Here is a 15,749-nt window from a genome sequence, read left to right on the forward strand (position 1 = left end):
TCCAAAGTTCTGGATCCGCTAGTGGTTCACGATTGTTCTTATTTATCTTGTTTATCCCTTATTAACAGAGAGAATTAGCCTACGTCTTACGCGTTTCCTTGAGTCAATCTATAGTCATTCATGATAATTTGATACTAAAAATTTGATTATTTAAGTCCATGGTTTTCCTGGCTGATTCAGGCAATCCGTGTCAATGGTTTGATGCTATATCACTTATTCGAGTTTGTCTTTGCATATGGAATAAGAAATGTGCCTCCTCCAACTCTCCTGGTTTTGATTTTTTTGTTTTTGTTTTTGTATTTGCATATTATGAGTTAGTGTTTAGCATTACACATCTGCTACGCCCGTTGATTTATTCCCAGGCTATATATTTTAATGTTTATTTGAGATGGAAGATCCTTTCCTTTTTTTTTAAATGTCCCTGAACTTCCAATAAATGGTCCGCACTTCAACTATACCAATAACACACGATGTAACCCATGATTTCTAGTATCAGTATCAGTAGGCTAATATTTTCTCCCCCTCCCCCCCTCTCTCTCTCTCCTTATATCTCTCGCTCTCTCTCTCTCTCTCTCACTCTTTTTCTCTCTCTCCCTAACCTCTTCTTTTTTTTTTTTCATCCTGCACCTTCGACTTTTAATTTGAATAGTAATTATCCGTTTTATAATGCCCCCCCCCCCCAGTCCTACACACGAACACATACTTTTCGGCCGTAAACTAAAGTAATCCTACCACTTTTGCTTATCTCACCCCCCCCCCCGGCTGTGACAGTATGTCACAGTATTAAGAGAGAGGCCAGTCCATTATTTAACATTGTCCAGACAGTTATAGCGGGGTCACGGAGGTCACGGTTATAGCGGCGCCTTCGACATACGGTCACGGAGGTCACGCTTCGACACGGAGTCACGGAGGTCACGGTTATAGTCAAGTTTTACAATTTGACAATACAAGCTCAGTTTTAATGTCTCTTCACACTCACAGTATTGAAGAGTTCCTTCTCTTTGCCAGCCACAGTGTTGACTTGTAACAGTCCAGGTCCAGACTCATTTTGTCTTTTTTTCCTGATACCTGATAGCCTACTCAACATTATTCTGTAGCATTTACTCTCAGAGGCTTGAATTCTTTTTTAAGCCTCGGATATATTTTATGTCTATGGTCTCGGCATTCAGTGTCCAGCCGTTACAACGATCACAACCATACAGAGACCACTAGCGAAGAGTATATATATCTATTTCTATTACTTGAATCTGATTACTATTCCAGATTTTCCACAATTTGCACATTGCAGCGGATGCCAAGCTTATCTCTCTTTTTATTGATCCTCCATTTTTTGCTCTGTTTGACCCTAGTATCCTATCCCAATAGGCCTACGGGCGGGGTTCGAACCAATCCCCCTAAGGACCATCGAAACGACAGTATGCAGCCCATCACTAAGTATGCTACAGAACGAATATCACACGACCAGACAGTCATTGATTTGAGAGAGAGAAAAAAATCCGTATATCCTTCTAAAAGCAATACCACCATTAATTCCCTCTATAAAAAGGTTAGGGGAAATTCTTATAATTTTCATTTTGTTAGGCCTATTTTTTTTTTTAATTTTGAAATTGAAAAGCTTTGAAAAAGTTATAGGCTACTTTCTCTCCTACGTACACTATGAGGTGCGCAGGACAGAGAGGGAGAGAGAGGGAGAGAGAGAGATAGAGTGAGCTATGAACGAGCGAGAAAAAAAAATAAAGTTTTTAAGTAGATTGTGGGGAAAATAAAAAAAAAATCAGATACGAGCGGCTGTGTAGCCAATGCGCATGGCAGTGACCTGATCTCAATATTTACCGGGAGTTATAAATACGTTATATAATATAACAGCTGAGTATCTGAGTGCTTTTCGCTTTACATTTGCTCTGTCCTGTTTATTATGACTAGAGCCAGTTGTAGAGTGTAGACTGGGGTAGGCCTGAAAGGATATTTTGGTCTACATCTAGATCTATAGTCAACTGTCTAGGCTACTTACAAAGTCACTGAAAATTGTTTGACTTAGACAACACAATAGCTAGATTAGTAGATTAAAGAAGATTTGTAGTCAAATATTTCTACTCAAGTAATAAGTAACTATAGGACTATATAGTCTAGACTATTAATATTATAGACTATATAGTCTATACTGACAATACTTATACAATATTTATTTTTTTAATAATATTACATAACTTATTATAAGAGGAGTATAGATCAACAGATAAAAAAAAATCTATTCTGTTCTACCTACATCTAGATTCTAGACTAGATAGAACTATTATAAATATTTTATTTTAGTTGGTAGGACCGTTTATGATCCGAATTTTATAGGCCCATTTAGCCTATATTAGTTCTAGATCTAGTGAAGTATCAATAGATCCAGACATTTATTAAATTAATTTAGTTGAGTTACAATGAACAGGGTTTCAATTATTCGAGGATTTACAAAGTTCGGCAGCAGCAACTCAATTGCATCTTTGTTGCCTTCAACATTTAATACTCATAAAAATGGGAAAAAACTCTTGTGTCAGAGAACAGGATTTAGAACATCATTTATTGAAGGTTATCAGTTTCTAGTGGTGCAGGTAAGTCATCTGTAAAATCTTTTTTTTCACATCAAGAAGCAGTTAGATCAAGATCAATATGCTAGTTTAGTTTCTATAGATCTCTATATAGAATAAAAGACAATGTATTACTCATCATTACTGGATGTTTGATGTCCAGAACAAATGAACTAAAAATGCATTTTCATATTAAATTATATTTTCTGATAGTAGGGGAAGGTGGGGCTAGATCTAGTTGTCACAATTTTCAAATTTTGAAGTTTTAATCATATTTAGAATTCATTGATTCTCAACAAACTTAGCATGTTGTAATTTAAACATTCAGACAACAGAAACATGGTTGGGTTAAGGTTGTGACATCTTGCCCCACACCAGGGTAAGTTAACACACAGGGCATGGGGTAAAATGTCACACATAAAAAAAATTGCCATATCTTGCTTTGTCTAAAAGAAATTTACATATTTAGTCAAGACTTTGTTCTTGTAGTATTTTCCTTGACTTGTCTAAAAGAAATAACATATTTAGTTAAGACTTTGTTCTTGTAGTAGTTTCCTTGACTTGTCTAAAAGAAATAACATATTTAGTTAAGACTTTGTTCTTGTAGTAGTTTCCTTGACTTGTCTAAAAGAAATAACATATTTAGTCAAGACTTTGTTCTTGTAGTATTTTCCTTGACTTGTCTAAAAGAAATAACATATTTAGTCAAGACTTTGTTCTTGTAGTATTTTCCTTGACTTGTCTAAAAGAAATAACATATTTAGTCAAGACTTTGTTCTTGTAGTATTTTCCTTGACTTGTCTAAAAGAAATAACATATTTAGTTAAGACTTTGTTCTTGTAGTAGTTTCCTTGACTTGTCGTCGTGAAAGAATTTTATATATGTGGAAATTCTGAAATGTTTTGGACCTAACAAGGAAAGCTGTTGGTTTTTCATCCAAATAATTTTTTGTTTTTTTTTTCTATTCAAATTTAACTGTCAGTTCTTAATTTTTAGAGTAATTAGAGAATTTAGAAATTACACATTATAGTAATAAGAGATTTCTGATATACAATTTGAAGAGATCACTTGATCAAGTCTGTCACACCTAAAGGGATAGGACTACAAAGAGAAAGGTTACAAGAAACCTAAAGGAGGACAGAAAGGAAGACTAATTAAATCTAATGTCGGTTATTGATGGTAATAGTTTAGATGCCCAGATACTATACCGGCTACCTTTTAATTACATTTGAAAACTAGGTTTACTTTTACTTAGAATGTCAAACTAATATATTAAGTAGGAAGTAGGTCATCCTATTTCTCAGACATAGCAGCTTTTTACTGTAGTTCATCAATCACCCAAACATATGCCAGTAACATTTTCTTCAGAATGTTATTTGCAGAAAGAGGAGTGCCTCTTAATGCAGTGTATAAACATTGATAAACAGAAATCAATGCTTTTTTTGTAAAGAAAAATTCACGGATCTTGATGAGCCAAAAGGAACTGATATCACATGAGTAGCTTTAAATATAAAGAACATGAATCTTCTTTCTGTCCTGTAAATTATATTAAATTGCAGCATTGGTCAAACAACTAACATCAGTCACCATATGCAATTGTTTTAGGTACCTGGCACTATAATATATTCAAAACAGTGTACAGTAAACATGCAAAGAAACTAAACCATTTCCACATGACATGTTTGAGAAAAATACTAAATGTCAAATGGCAAGACAAAATACCAGATACAGAAGTCCTTCGAAGAGCGTGTCTGCGAAGCATCCACACAATCCTGATGCAGTCCCAGCTGCGATGGGCAGGTCACGTCTACAGAATGGAAGACCACCCCATCCCTAAACGACTCTTGTATGGCCAACTAAGCGAAGGAAAGCGCTTGCAAGGTGGTCAAAGAAAGCGCTTCAGGGACACCTGGGAGACAGAGGCACATGACAGAGCATCATGGCGTCGCGCTGTGAAAACTGTCACACAGGTTGCTGAGGAAAAAAGAACAGCGCTGGCAGAAGAAAATGCCAGAAAAGAAAAGCAAGGCCCACGACACTAGCTCCAGCTGGAATAACCTGCCCAGTGTGCGGCCAAACATTCCGGGCTCACATAGGTCTCACCAGCCACATGAGGAGGTATAAAACCCCAGTGCAAAGCCCTCAGCCCCCTGGATGACAAAGTGGTCATCATCGAACCACGATGGACGAACTATATATATATATATTCAAAATGATACATCATTTATTTTCATTCTGTAGCTCAATGCCTGCTGCACAGAGGACTTCCTTTCATATATATATATATATAGATATCTGATATTCAGCTTCAGTCCCTGGTTGACAAACTATCTGCTGCTTGCCAGAAGTTCGGCTTAAATATTAGTCAAAGCAAGACTGCACCTCAAGTAATCATTAATGGCCAACCACTAGAAATTGTTGATCACTTTTGCTATCTCGGCTCCATCATATCCAACAATACTCTACTGGATAAAGACATTAACAACAGGATAGCCAAACCAATGGGCACCATGTCACAGTTGCAAAAAAGAGTGTGGGACAACATATTGCTGACTAACAATACTAAAACCTTAGTCTACTGGACCTGTGTGATGAGCACTTTGCTAAACGGAAGTGAAACATGGATAACCTACTCATGGCAGGAAAAAATGCTGAATGTCTTCCACCTCCGATGCCTAAGGCAGATCTTTAAAATAAGGTGGCAAGATAAAGTAACCAATGAGGGGAAGTGCTACGAAGAGCAGGGTGCCAGGACATCCGCTCTGTTATCAGCAGCAGATGCCTTGGCTGGCTTGGCCACATTCGTAGAATGCCAGTAGGTCGACTTCCACAAGACATTCTGTATGGCAGAAGAGCCGCTGGTCGCCCACTTTTATGGTATACAGATGTATGCAAACGCGACATAAAGCTCTTCAAAATCTACACTAGCAGGTGGGAAAAAGTAGCACTGGATAGATCCACATGGAGAGTGAGCATAAAGGAAGGGTCTCGGATTGCAGATGCCATATACAACAGAAGCAGAAAGAAGGGTGAAAATGCAACAGCGCCTGGTGATTACATATGCCCAACCAGCTGTGTATCAAGGATTGGCCTCTTTAGTCACACAAGAAGTTGCAAAGGGAAAAGATCGTCTCTCGAGACATAATTGCCACCGACATATATATATAATATATATATTACTATTTCTGTCAAAAGAAGGAATGAGACTTAAAACGGATAACTTTTACAAGTTTTTAGTTTATTACATAACACTTTAATTTTTTTATATAGGTTATCTCCCTTGCTAGTACAAGGATATGGATGGGGGGAGTCGATAAAAACACCCCTTTCTTAAAAAATATATGAAAAAATAAATCCAAAAGTCAAAATATTTGGAAGAGCTACAGTCTTAATTTTGAAGAGAAATTATAACTTCATTAATCTCGTGTAAGGCTCTAAATGTTAGCAAGCCATTGATACAATTTCTATAAAGCAGTTCTTCCTTTGAAATGGTCTGATATTAAGATACATTCATTAACATTAAATGTAAAAAAAAAAGTAACTATTGCTTCACTGTCCTTCACAAGAAAATAATTAGAAGGGTAATTCCATCCATCTTTAAATATTTTTTTTTTCCATTTATTTTTATTTTACCTTTATGAACTATAGAACAGGTAATAATAATAATACATAAATATTCAACCTATTCTAAAGAAATATATATAAGCACAAGTCTCAACTAAAATTGTTTATTTTTTAGATTAGGGGTATTGCAGATGACAAGCAAACTGAGACTAAATATGATAAATTACCTAATCCATCTGATTTGGCTCACTTCAGGTAATTAAGTGCACATAGTTATATAAGTAACAATTTTCCTAAATTTTTTTAGCTTGATTTTTTTGTCTTCCTTGTAAGCATACATTTATAAATAGTTTTTAATAAGCCATATAATAAAACATTTTAGCATCACAACTATGTTCTCATCCATTCAATTAGAGCTCAGCCATTTCTTTAGGTGATGGTCAATAATGTGGTCAGAAATTAACCGCCAGCTTCATCATCATCATTTAAACTTCTTCTGGGTGAGAACTTGAGAGGCTGAAATTATCTCTTCCAAAAACCTTGGACTGCCAGTCTTACTTATTCAAACTAAAAAAATTCTAGTGCCATTTAAATTTAACAGAATTCATGAACATCTTTAAAAATCATCTTAACTAAAATACTTGCTTAGGATTTAAACTGTTCAATTTTTAGGAGATTAGAAATCACACATGTAAAGATTAGATAACCAAGCATCTTACTCCTTGAGATTAGTATTCTAAATCAGACTTTAACAAGTTTTTCAGTCTGACAGGTTTTAATGGGTACCTGACATTAGTTGGTATTAATAAAGTTATTTGTTACCATTCTGTCTATGACCTATGTAGTCTAGGATTAAATTGCCTAATTTCAGGTCAAGTTCCTCTCCACCTGTCAAAAAAGATGATAAAGAAAAGGACAACCCTCCCATAGGAATGTATGCAATGCCACACCCAATATGGTAACTATTCTATTGAATGGTAAAAAGACCATCACTTCAATCAACAATTATACCATCTTTTTTTTTTAAACATTTGCTGAAAAATAGTCTTATAAAACAAATTTACTTTAAAAATTTCTCTAATTGAAGTAAATTAAGAAAAAAGATGTTACTGTTTACTTATCATTAAAGCTAATAAAATTAAATGATTTTTCTTTTCAAAAACATTTTAATTAATACTTTGTGATGTACCGGTAGCTTAAAATTTAAGTCTAAATTAAAAATAGTATTGTTGTTTTTTTCACCTTTTTATTAAAAAAGCAAAAAAAAAAGTTTCAAGTAAATCATCTTAATTGAACTCAGGTTGTAAAAGGATATGTGCTTATGTATCTCATTGGTTTTGCCTAATAAAAAAAAAACAATGAAGAAAATGAGACTCTAATTATGTTAAGATAATATGGTCAACTATCATTGCATTTTTAATTCTTCAAAAATTTCATGTAGGATTTGACAGCTAAAATGATTTAAATTCTAAAATTTGACAGCTAAAATGATTTAAACTCTAGAATTTGATAGCTAAAATGATTTAAATTCTTGACCATCATGTCAGTAGTTTAAAGTACCTCAAATTGAACATCATGGAACTGATTAATATGGTTCAATATATCTGATGTTTCTGTTGTTGTTTTTTTTATAACCTTTAAAAATTGGATTAATTATCTTCTGTTACTTTTACTGAAATGAAATTCAAAAGGATTTCTGCATATTTCACAACTAACCTTAAAACAAAAAAGGTAAATGGTGATCTAGTTTAGACCTCTGTTATGTTAACCTAACCATTGTTTTTTTTCTAAATAATTTATCACTTTTATCTAGTGAATGTCGCATTAGTTCAACTTTGGGGCAGCAGGCTCTGTTGCTAATTATTGAATAAAAAAAAGTTAGACCTATGATACATTTGTTAAATATGTAATTTTTCAACAGATCCTTTATATACTAAACACCTGAACTATTATATCATATTTTTTGCCTACATTTGGAAATAGTTCCTGTTGATTAGACTTAGACTTAGATCCTCCCGCGCCGTTCGGCGCATTGGACGGCAAGCTGTCTCCATAAAGATCTGTCATTGGCAATGTCTGAAGCCTCCTCCCACCTGGTTTCCACTGTTCTGAGGTCCTCCTTGAAGGTGTGATGCCAAGTTATACAAGGACGTCCCTGTTTGCGCTTTCCTCATATTGGCCTCCTTGTCATGCGTTGTTCATTTTGTCGTATAACATGTCCCGCAAACCTCATGCAACGCTCTGTTGCAACCTCACTAAGTGTTTGACTCCCAGTTATGCATAGGATTTCCTTGGTTGATTATCATAAACAATTAATAACAAAACTATTAGTGTTAGCTATAAACGACAAATCAGTCGTTGATAACAGCAGTTACAAAGGATGTTAACTACCAAACTCTGAGTGGTACAAACTGTATAAAACACACATCAACAGTTCCATAAGTAAGATTGTTACATTTGCCCTTTATTCATGTGTTTAATCTTTATGTTCAAGTTAATTACAGATTGAAACTCTAAGTCATTTATATTGTGATTATAGGAGTGAAGACCAACTCCATAATGTAGAGATAACTCATAAAGTACCAGAGGGAATTATTGATAAAGTAAGTTTCTGTTATTAATATTATGTATAGTCAAATAAATTATTGTAAATTGTTGTAAGCCTGGTGGTGACACAGATGGTTGTAGGCTGTGTGTGTTTTTAGCCTATGCAAATCGCCCCAGTCCAGCGCTAGACAAGCGGTCAACCATGACCAGTGGAAGTACACACCGTTCGGCAAGGACCTGTGTGTAAATATTTCGCACGCAAGTCACTGCGAAAGTGATCAACTGGAGTGGTCAAGCAACGCTCCATCCGGTTCAAGAAGGCCAGTAGAGACCCTATATAAGAGCGAGTGTGCTTGAGTCAAGACACTTCACGTTTGAAGTCGGAGTAAGGCTAGCTTTTTGGACTGTCAGTGTTATGTTGTTGCCAACTTTGCAGTATTTGTAATGTATTTGAAATTAAACTGTTACTGTTAATTGGAGCCCTGAGTTGTGAGGTCCTTTAAGTTTGTTGTGTCTGGTGGTGCAGCTTGTAGAGAGCCTGGATAGTGGAGATTTGTAACAATATTTACAAAATATAGTTGTTGTTTTTTAGTAGGCCTACATAATTAGTACCTAATGACCCTCATTGTCTTTTTTTTTTTAATTTCTTTTTAATTTATCAAATGCCAAAATGTTTAAACTTCAGATTTTTGCTATATTTAGTATTTGACTTAATTTCTTGATGAATGCTAATGGTGGCTTCACAAACAGTGCACAAGTGTAATTAAGAATAGCTTGTCAATGTTATAGTGTGGAGACCAAAGTAAAATTCACTGCCGTGACTGATTGTTTGTAAAGACTAGCAGAAAAAATATAATAAAGTCCAAATAAATAAAAAAAATTTGTAATATCCTAAAATTGTATTTAATCAGGCATATATAGATAGTAAATAACATACAAGTATTTATAAATGCTTCCTCAGTTGGCTTACAAAACTGTACAGATTCTACGCTCTGCATTTGATTTATTCTCTGGATTCAAACATGGAGAAACCAATGAGAAAAAATGGATCAAGTAAGCTAGGGTTAAAATAATTTTTTTTTTAATTTCCTGAACTGTTAAATTTTGCTTATGTTATCATCCTTAGCATTTTAACTTTCAAAACAGGTAAAAAAAAAAAAGAACTTTTATTATACACATCCAAACCTTTTTCTAAAACTTTTTGGGTAAGATCACATAACTGTTTGAAAATTGTTGACAGGTTTTAGAATTTGGGTTTAAAATTTGCTCAATATGGAGATAGAATAATGCTTGGTAGCTAAAATTTAAATCCTGTTGGAGACTGGGTTTTAATTTAATGCTTTTTATAGTTGAGAGAAATTAGAACATTTTGTGAAATCCAGTAAAGACCACCAAGAGAAAAACACTTTAATTTGACCAAACATAGTTGAAGTTTTTTTTTTGTTTTTTTTTTCCCTTTTTTAGATCAATAAACTCTTCTTTTTCATCTATTATTTTTTTTATACCATTGAAAAGTCTTAAGAGAATATATTTTACTACAGTGCATAATAAATAAAATTTTCTTGACATATGCAGCAAAATTCTTAAAAGTACAGCTAACCTTTGGCATTCCAGCATTTTGATAATCTAACACCACCTTGGTCTCCTAACCATTGGACTATCAAGGGTCAACTGCAGTGACATATTTTTGTAAATCATAACATGTTAAGGATTTGTATTAAACCTATAGACCCTCATCCCTTGACATTATTTCAGGTTTATCATTTTGAAAAGAAATAGCTGTAATTTTATTAATATTGGATTTCCACAGTATAATATACGTTTCAGAAAAAAAGAAATAAGTTTTTTTTCTAATTTTTTTTTAAGCCGCATTTGTTTCCTGGAAACTGTTGCTGGAGTTCCAGGAATGGTAGCTGCCATGATGAGGCATATGAGGTCATTAAGGAGAATGCAGAGAGACCAGGGCTGGATACACACACTTTTGGGTAAATCCTTTGTAAACCTAATTTATAAAAGTATAATACTATTTTCTTCTCATCCAGAAATTAATCATTAATCTTTAACATCGTTCCAATTTTTTAATTCTGTTTTTTTCTCTCTCAATTTTTCTTTCAACAGTTTCATGGTTTATTCCATGCCAGGTTTTTTAAAATCCATTTTCTTTTTTCTTTTTTTTCTTTTCTTTTTATGATTCCATGAAAATTTTTCATTTTGCAATATTAGTTGAAATTTTTTTTTTCAAGATGTAGCCAATCATCTTTATCTTAATTTTATTAAAGTATCATTGAATTAAGTACATAGTTAATTTGACATTTAGTATTTATTTTAAAAAGCTATTAAATACTATGTTTGTGTAAATATTTATTATTATTGTATTTGAGGTATAATCATTTTTATTTTGTAAAGTGAACTTTGTACCTTTTGGTTTGTTTAGAAGAGGCAGAGAATGAAAGAATGCATTTGTTGACAGCCTTACAGTTGAAGCAACCTTCTCTTCTGTTCAGACTCTGTGTTATTGGATCCCAAGGTGTTTATTGTTGCTTGTTATATTGTTGTTGTTTTTTTGTGTGTTTTTATATATACACTGTAGTAGCTATATTTGAAATTAAACTTTCTAGAAAATATAAAAACACTAGTGATTTATGAATGTCAATAGAAACAAATTACAAAAAAAAAAAATAAAGCAATGGAGGGCTATAATAATTAATACTGCAACTAGTTGGTTTACAAATAATTTCATCTTGAGATGAAGTATAAACAATGTTAATAGTAGAGATGCCTGTTACTCCATTGTTATTGTTTTTTTTTCCTCTCTCTCTTTCTCTCTCTCTCTCTCTCTTTCTCTCTCTCTCTTTCTCTCTCTCTCTCTCTACTTCTTTCAACATGCATTTACACCATTCCTCATTCACACTATGCTACGTACATAACAGCTATCAACATTTTAATTTCAATATAATTGATTTAATTTACAGGTATTCCTTAATTTTAACATATAACTGTTTCTCTCCTTTAATTCACCCTTACAAATAAATATTTATATTTATTGATTGATATTTATACATGAATGCATCTAAAACTACTTAACTGTTTCGTTTCCCAGGTTTCTTTGTCACCTGGTTTGGCATCAGCTACATTTTGAGTCCAAAGTATTGTCACAGGTTTGTGGGCTACTTGGAAGAAGAAGCTGTTAAAACTTACACCAACTGTCTAAAGGTAAAGGGCAGTACAATACGTTGCCTTACAAGCCTAGTAGTTTTACATTTACAGTGATACAGCATTTGTCAATTTTTTCCCCATTGACTATGTGAGTAGAAGTTTTAGACTCCATAATACCACACAGAGCTGATTTTTCTATTTCAAAATCACCCATCAGGCTGCTAAATGCTGCCATTATATTAGTTTTTAGAATAAAGTCTTTAGCGTGACCCAGAGTGCACTGTTTTTTATTTTGTTATTTTATATTTAGTGGCATTACTTAATAACTTTTTCATTATCTAAAACTCTTTACTGTGTTAATGTAATGTTACTAAATTGCTTTATGCAAAAAAAATCAACTATTAAAAACTTCCTTCCTTATCTACTATCATAAAGGCATTTGGTGGGAATATAGGTGATTAGTTGATAGAGGTGATGTCAGTTGAAGTGTGAGGCTTTTTTTTTTTACTATTGTGATTTTTTTGCTATATATTAACATCAACAGAACAAAATAATAAAAAAAATGTCTTTCAATTTGGTTTTGTCAATGCTAAATGTTATGAAGATTTTTTTGTAAATTCTCTGTTGCATCACAAGTCATTAATTTTTGCTTTGACAGGATATTGAACAAGGTAATATGCAACATTGGAAGACACAGCCAGCTCCTGATGTTGCTATAAGATATTGGAAACTTCAAGTAAGTTGTCTATCATTTCACATATGACACAAGTAGTTTCAACTGTTTTGTAGCTGTTAGGTCTTCAGAACTAAAAAAAAACAGGATACTCTATGGTTAGAAATAGTTTGAGGTTTGGCTCATCAAAAAATAATAAAGCACTACCTTGACATTTTATCTGTTTTACTTTATTATGATGTTTTAACTTTATTATTATTATTATTATTATTGCTTTCTGTTTTGGTGCATCTTCCATGTGTCTTTATTTACATCAGCAAAAAATTTTCTGCCAAATGATTAATTGATTTGTTTCTTACAGCCTGATGCCACCATGAAAGATGTCATACTGGCCATCAGAGCTGATGAGGCTCACCATCGAGTGGTCAACCATTGTCTGGCCTCATTACGCAAGGATGACTTTAACCCTTACAAACCTGGTCATTAATTACTTTTTTTTTTTTTGCTTTATGTGATTTCATTGGTTGTTACATTCATACTTTCATTATTTTTGTTTTTTGTTTTTAATTAAATGAAAGGTTTTCAGAACAAAGCAATTTTACTTTTGAAACTTTTACCAGTAATATACATAGTTCAATTCAGAGATACAAACGTTGTACTAAAGAGAAGCTTTGGTAGGGCTGGGTTTTTTTGGTAGCTTTAGACTGAACCACATTGTAAGCAAACCAATTTTCTCTTTTTTTTTTTTACAAAGCTTATATCAACTTTGTCTGTCTGTCTGTCTAGGAAAAATTTTAAACATGTTATTTTTCCCAACACTCATTTTCAGATGCAGTTGAAACACAATTATTTATTGTACCTAGGAAAACATGTATCAAAAAAATTAACCAATAAGTTAATTAATTGTAATTAATTATATTGTTTCATATAAAAAAGGGAAGTAAATTCTACTTAATTTAGAAATATGTAGTTGTTAATTGGGAGTTTGTACCTTAAGACAAGATAAGCTTTTGTAAAAAGTATTTTTTTCTATTTTGCTTGTTGCTTATTATTATTTTTCTATTAAAACTGAGATTATATATTAAGGAATCTTGCTCTTTTTGTAAATACTAATGACTGATATTTGGTCTATAGTTTACAATTATTATTTCATTTTTAAATTGCTTTTTGCCATAGCAGTAACAGCTGCATTATACCACATGATATATTTGACATTTTATGAATTCATTTTGATGTTCATAATTGTTATTCTCAAATGTCTTTCTGTTAAAACTATCATATAGATCTTACAATTTGGCTTTATTTGATAATATAATGATAATATAACATGACATGTTTCAGTTTTGTATGTTTCCTTTGTTCACACTCTTGATATCTTGACATGTACACAAGCAATGAAGAGAGCTCTCTTCATTCTATGTTTGTTTCACTTTTCCTCACACAAAATACTCATTCTCATTATCTACATAATTCTAAAGTCTCCTGAACAAAGCTGCCATACTTAGTCTAGATTTACAACTAATGACACTTGATGTCTCCTGTAGTGCAATTGCATATAAATGTAAAGAAAAAAGTCTGTATTTGTTCTTTTGGCTAAAGATTAATTTACAGAGTTACTCCCCTGAAGAAAATATTATTTTTTTTTGGTACAATTTATAGCTTTTCAACTTGAGTTTTCTGATTGGGATTGCAGTAAAAATGTATATCAACATATTATAATAAGTAAGTCAATAACTGAATGAAATAACAATGAACTGCTTGCCAAGATGTAGGCTCATAAGTGGAACCACTAATTTCTATTCAAATCAATAACTGAATGAAATAACATTCAACTGCTGGCCAGAATATAGGTTCATATGTGGAAGCACAATTTTCTGTATTCATTATTTTGCACATGTGTTTTCTGTTGATGATCAAGCAGCACCATATGAGCTAAAACAAAAAGGTGATGGGGGAAACAGTTAATTGGTCAAAGAAGGGAAAGAAAGCTTTTGTTTACAAATACAATTGAAATAAAAAGAGAATGAAGTTGAGTCTGACACTGTTGTTTAGAGGAATCACTAAACATTTTATGAACTTCTGCAAGTATATCTTATGTCATACTCCATAGTGTAAACTTTCGTTTAAACTTTTCTAATGGTTACAGTTTAGAAATGTTAAACAAACTCACAGTCACATGGTTCCACATAAGAACCTACATTCTGGCAAGCAGAATGATTTCTCAAACATTATAAACTAAATGTTCACTTTCTTTTGTAAGCTTTGAACCTAGAGTGGTGGAGCCTGTTAAATTTAAATTCTTGTATATAGTTCATGGGGAAAATGTAGAAATATTCATTAGTATCTTCTTTTTTTTTTCAATACTTTTATTAGATAATCATTGCGATGAAGCAAGAAAAATAAAGACATTAACTCATGAGGACATAGTTTTCCTTGTTTATTTAAAAATTAAATTTGTTAGATACCAATTTAATTTGCGGATAAGCTTGAACAAAAATAAAAATGTTTTTTTTAATGTGCATTGCTATTTTTATATAAGAAAATAAAGATGTATTAACATTCAAGTATGTTTACTACACAACAAATAAACAATACAACAATACAAATGAAAACGATATTTATAGAACGGATTGGTTTTGTCTTTACTGAACACCGCCTAGTGCAAGAACAGCCACATTCAATGAGGAGTCAGTAGCGCGGTGCAGAGTCACTTTATACACTTTTGAACACTCGGTGATGCAGACGATCAGTTGACAAGCTCGCCTTCCATTGATAGTAAGCAGTCGGTCCGTTTCGGCCAGTCACATGTCCTGTTGTCTTGATTCCAGGCCGTGCCGCGTCCGCACATGTGATGGAAGGCGACGTACCAGACGCACTGATAGAACTTGCGGCAGTCTGACGTGTCAGGGTAGATACCGAATGTTGACGGACAGCTGAAGTTACCTGGTGAGAGCACAAGTTGATAATACAGACTCTTTTTTTTTTTTTTACAGCTGGTTTTTTTTTTGTTATACAAATATCAGGCATTCGTTTGCCTATATTTAGGCCCTAAGTGTATGTGAAAATCCTTAGACGTTGGTTGCAAACTATTTTTTTTTAAAAGGAACATTCGCTATTAACTGGTAGGCCAAATGGTGATATACTGCAGGGACGGATTTAAGAATGTGGAGGCCCCTAAACTTTTTTTGACAGCTTTAATAAAAATTCACTTCTTAATAATAATTATTATTCCT

At 33.0% G+C, this 15,749-nt stretch overlaps 2 protein-coding genes across 3 annotated transcripts in view; one reads left to right on the top strand and one right to left on the bottom strand.

The window, feature by feature from the left end:
- Positions 1-2,136: 2,136 nt before the first annotated feature.
- Positions 2,137-14,935, top strand: LOC106070833 (uncharacterized). The gene is made up of 10 exons (XM_013230806.2): positions 2,137-2,600; positions 6,316-6,395; positions 7,012-7,098; positions 8,680-8,743; positions 9,649-9,740; positions 10,554-10,672; positions 11,122-11,214; positions 11,788-11,900; positions 12,502-12,579; positions 12,878-14,935. The coding sequence occupies exons 1-10, from the start codon at positions 2,430-2,432 to the stop codon at positions 13,001-13,003; spliced, it is 1,023 nt and encodes a 340-aa protein (XP_013086260.2). The 5' UTR covers positions 2,137-2,429; the 3' UTR covers positions 13,004-14,935.
- Position 14,936: 1 nt separating this feature from the next.
- The window catches only part of LOC106070832 (uncharacterized), a 51,471-nt gene continuing 50,658 nt past the window's right edge, over positions 14,937-15,749 (bottom strand). For both annotated transcript variants that reach the window (XM_056003915.1, XM_056003916.1), the window contains exon 13: positions 14,937-15,459. In XM_056003915.1, the coding sequence (XP_055859890.1) occupies positions 15,263-15,459 (197 nt within the window). In that variant the 3' untranslated portion in view covers positions 14,937-15,262. The remainder of the gene's footprint in view (positions 15,460-15,749) is intronic.

The sequence above is a fragment of the Biomphalaria glabrata genome, chromosome 11 (genome assembly GCF_947242115.1).
Source record: "Biomphalaria glabrata chromosome 11, xgBioGlab47.1, whole genome shotgun sequence".
NCBI classification, from domain to species: domain Eukaryota; kingdom Metazoa; phylum Mollusca; class Gastropoda; family Planorbidae; genus Biomphalaria; species Biomphalaria glabrata.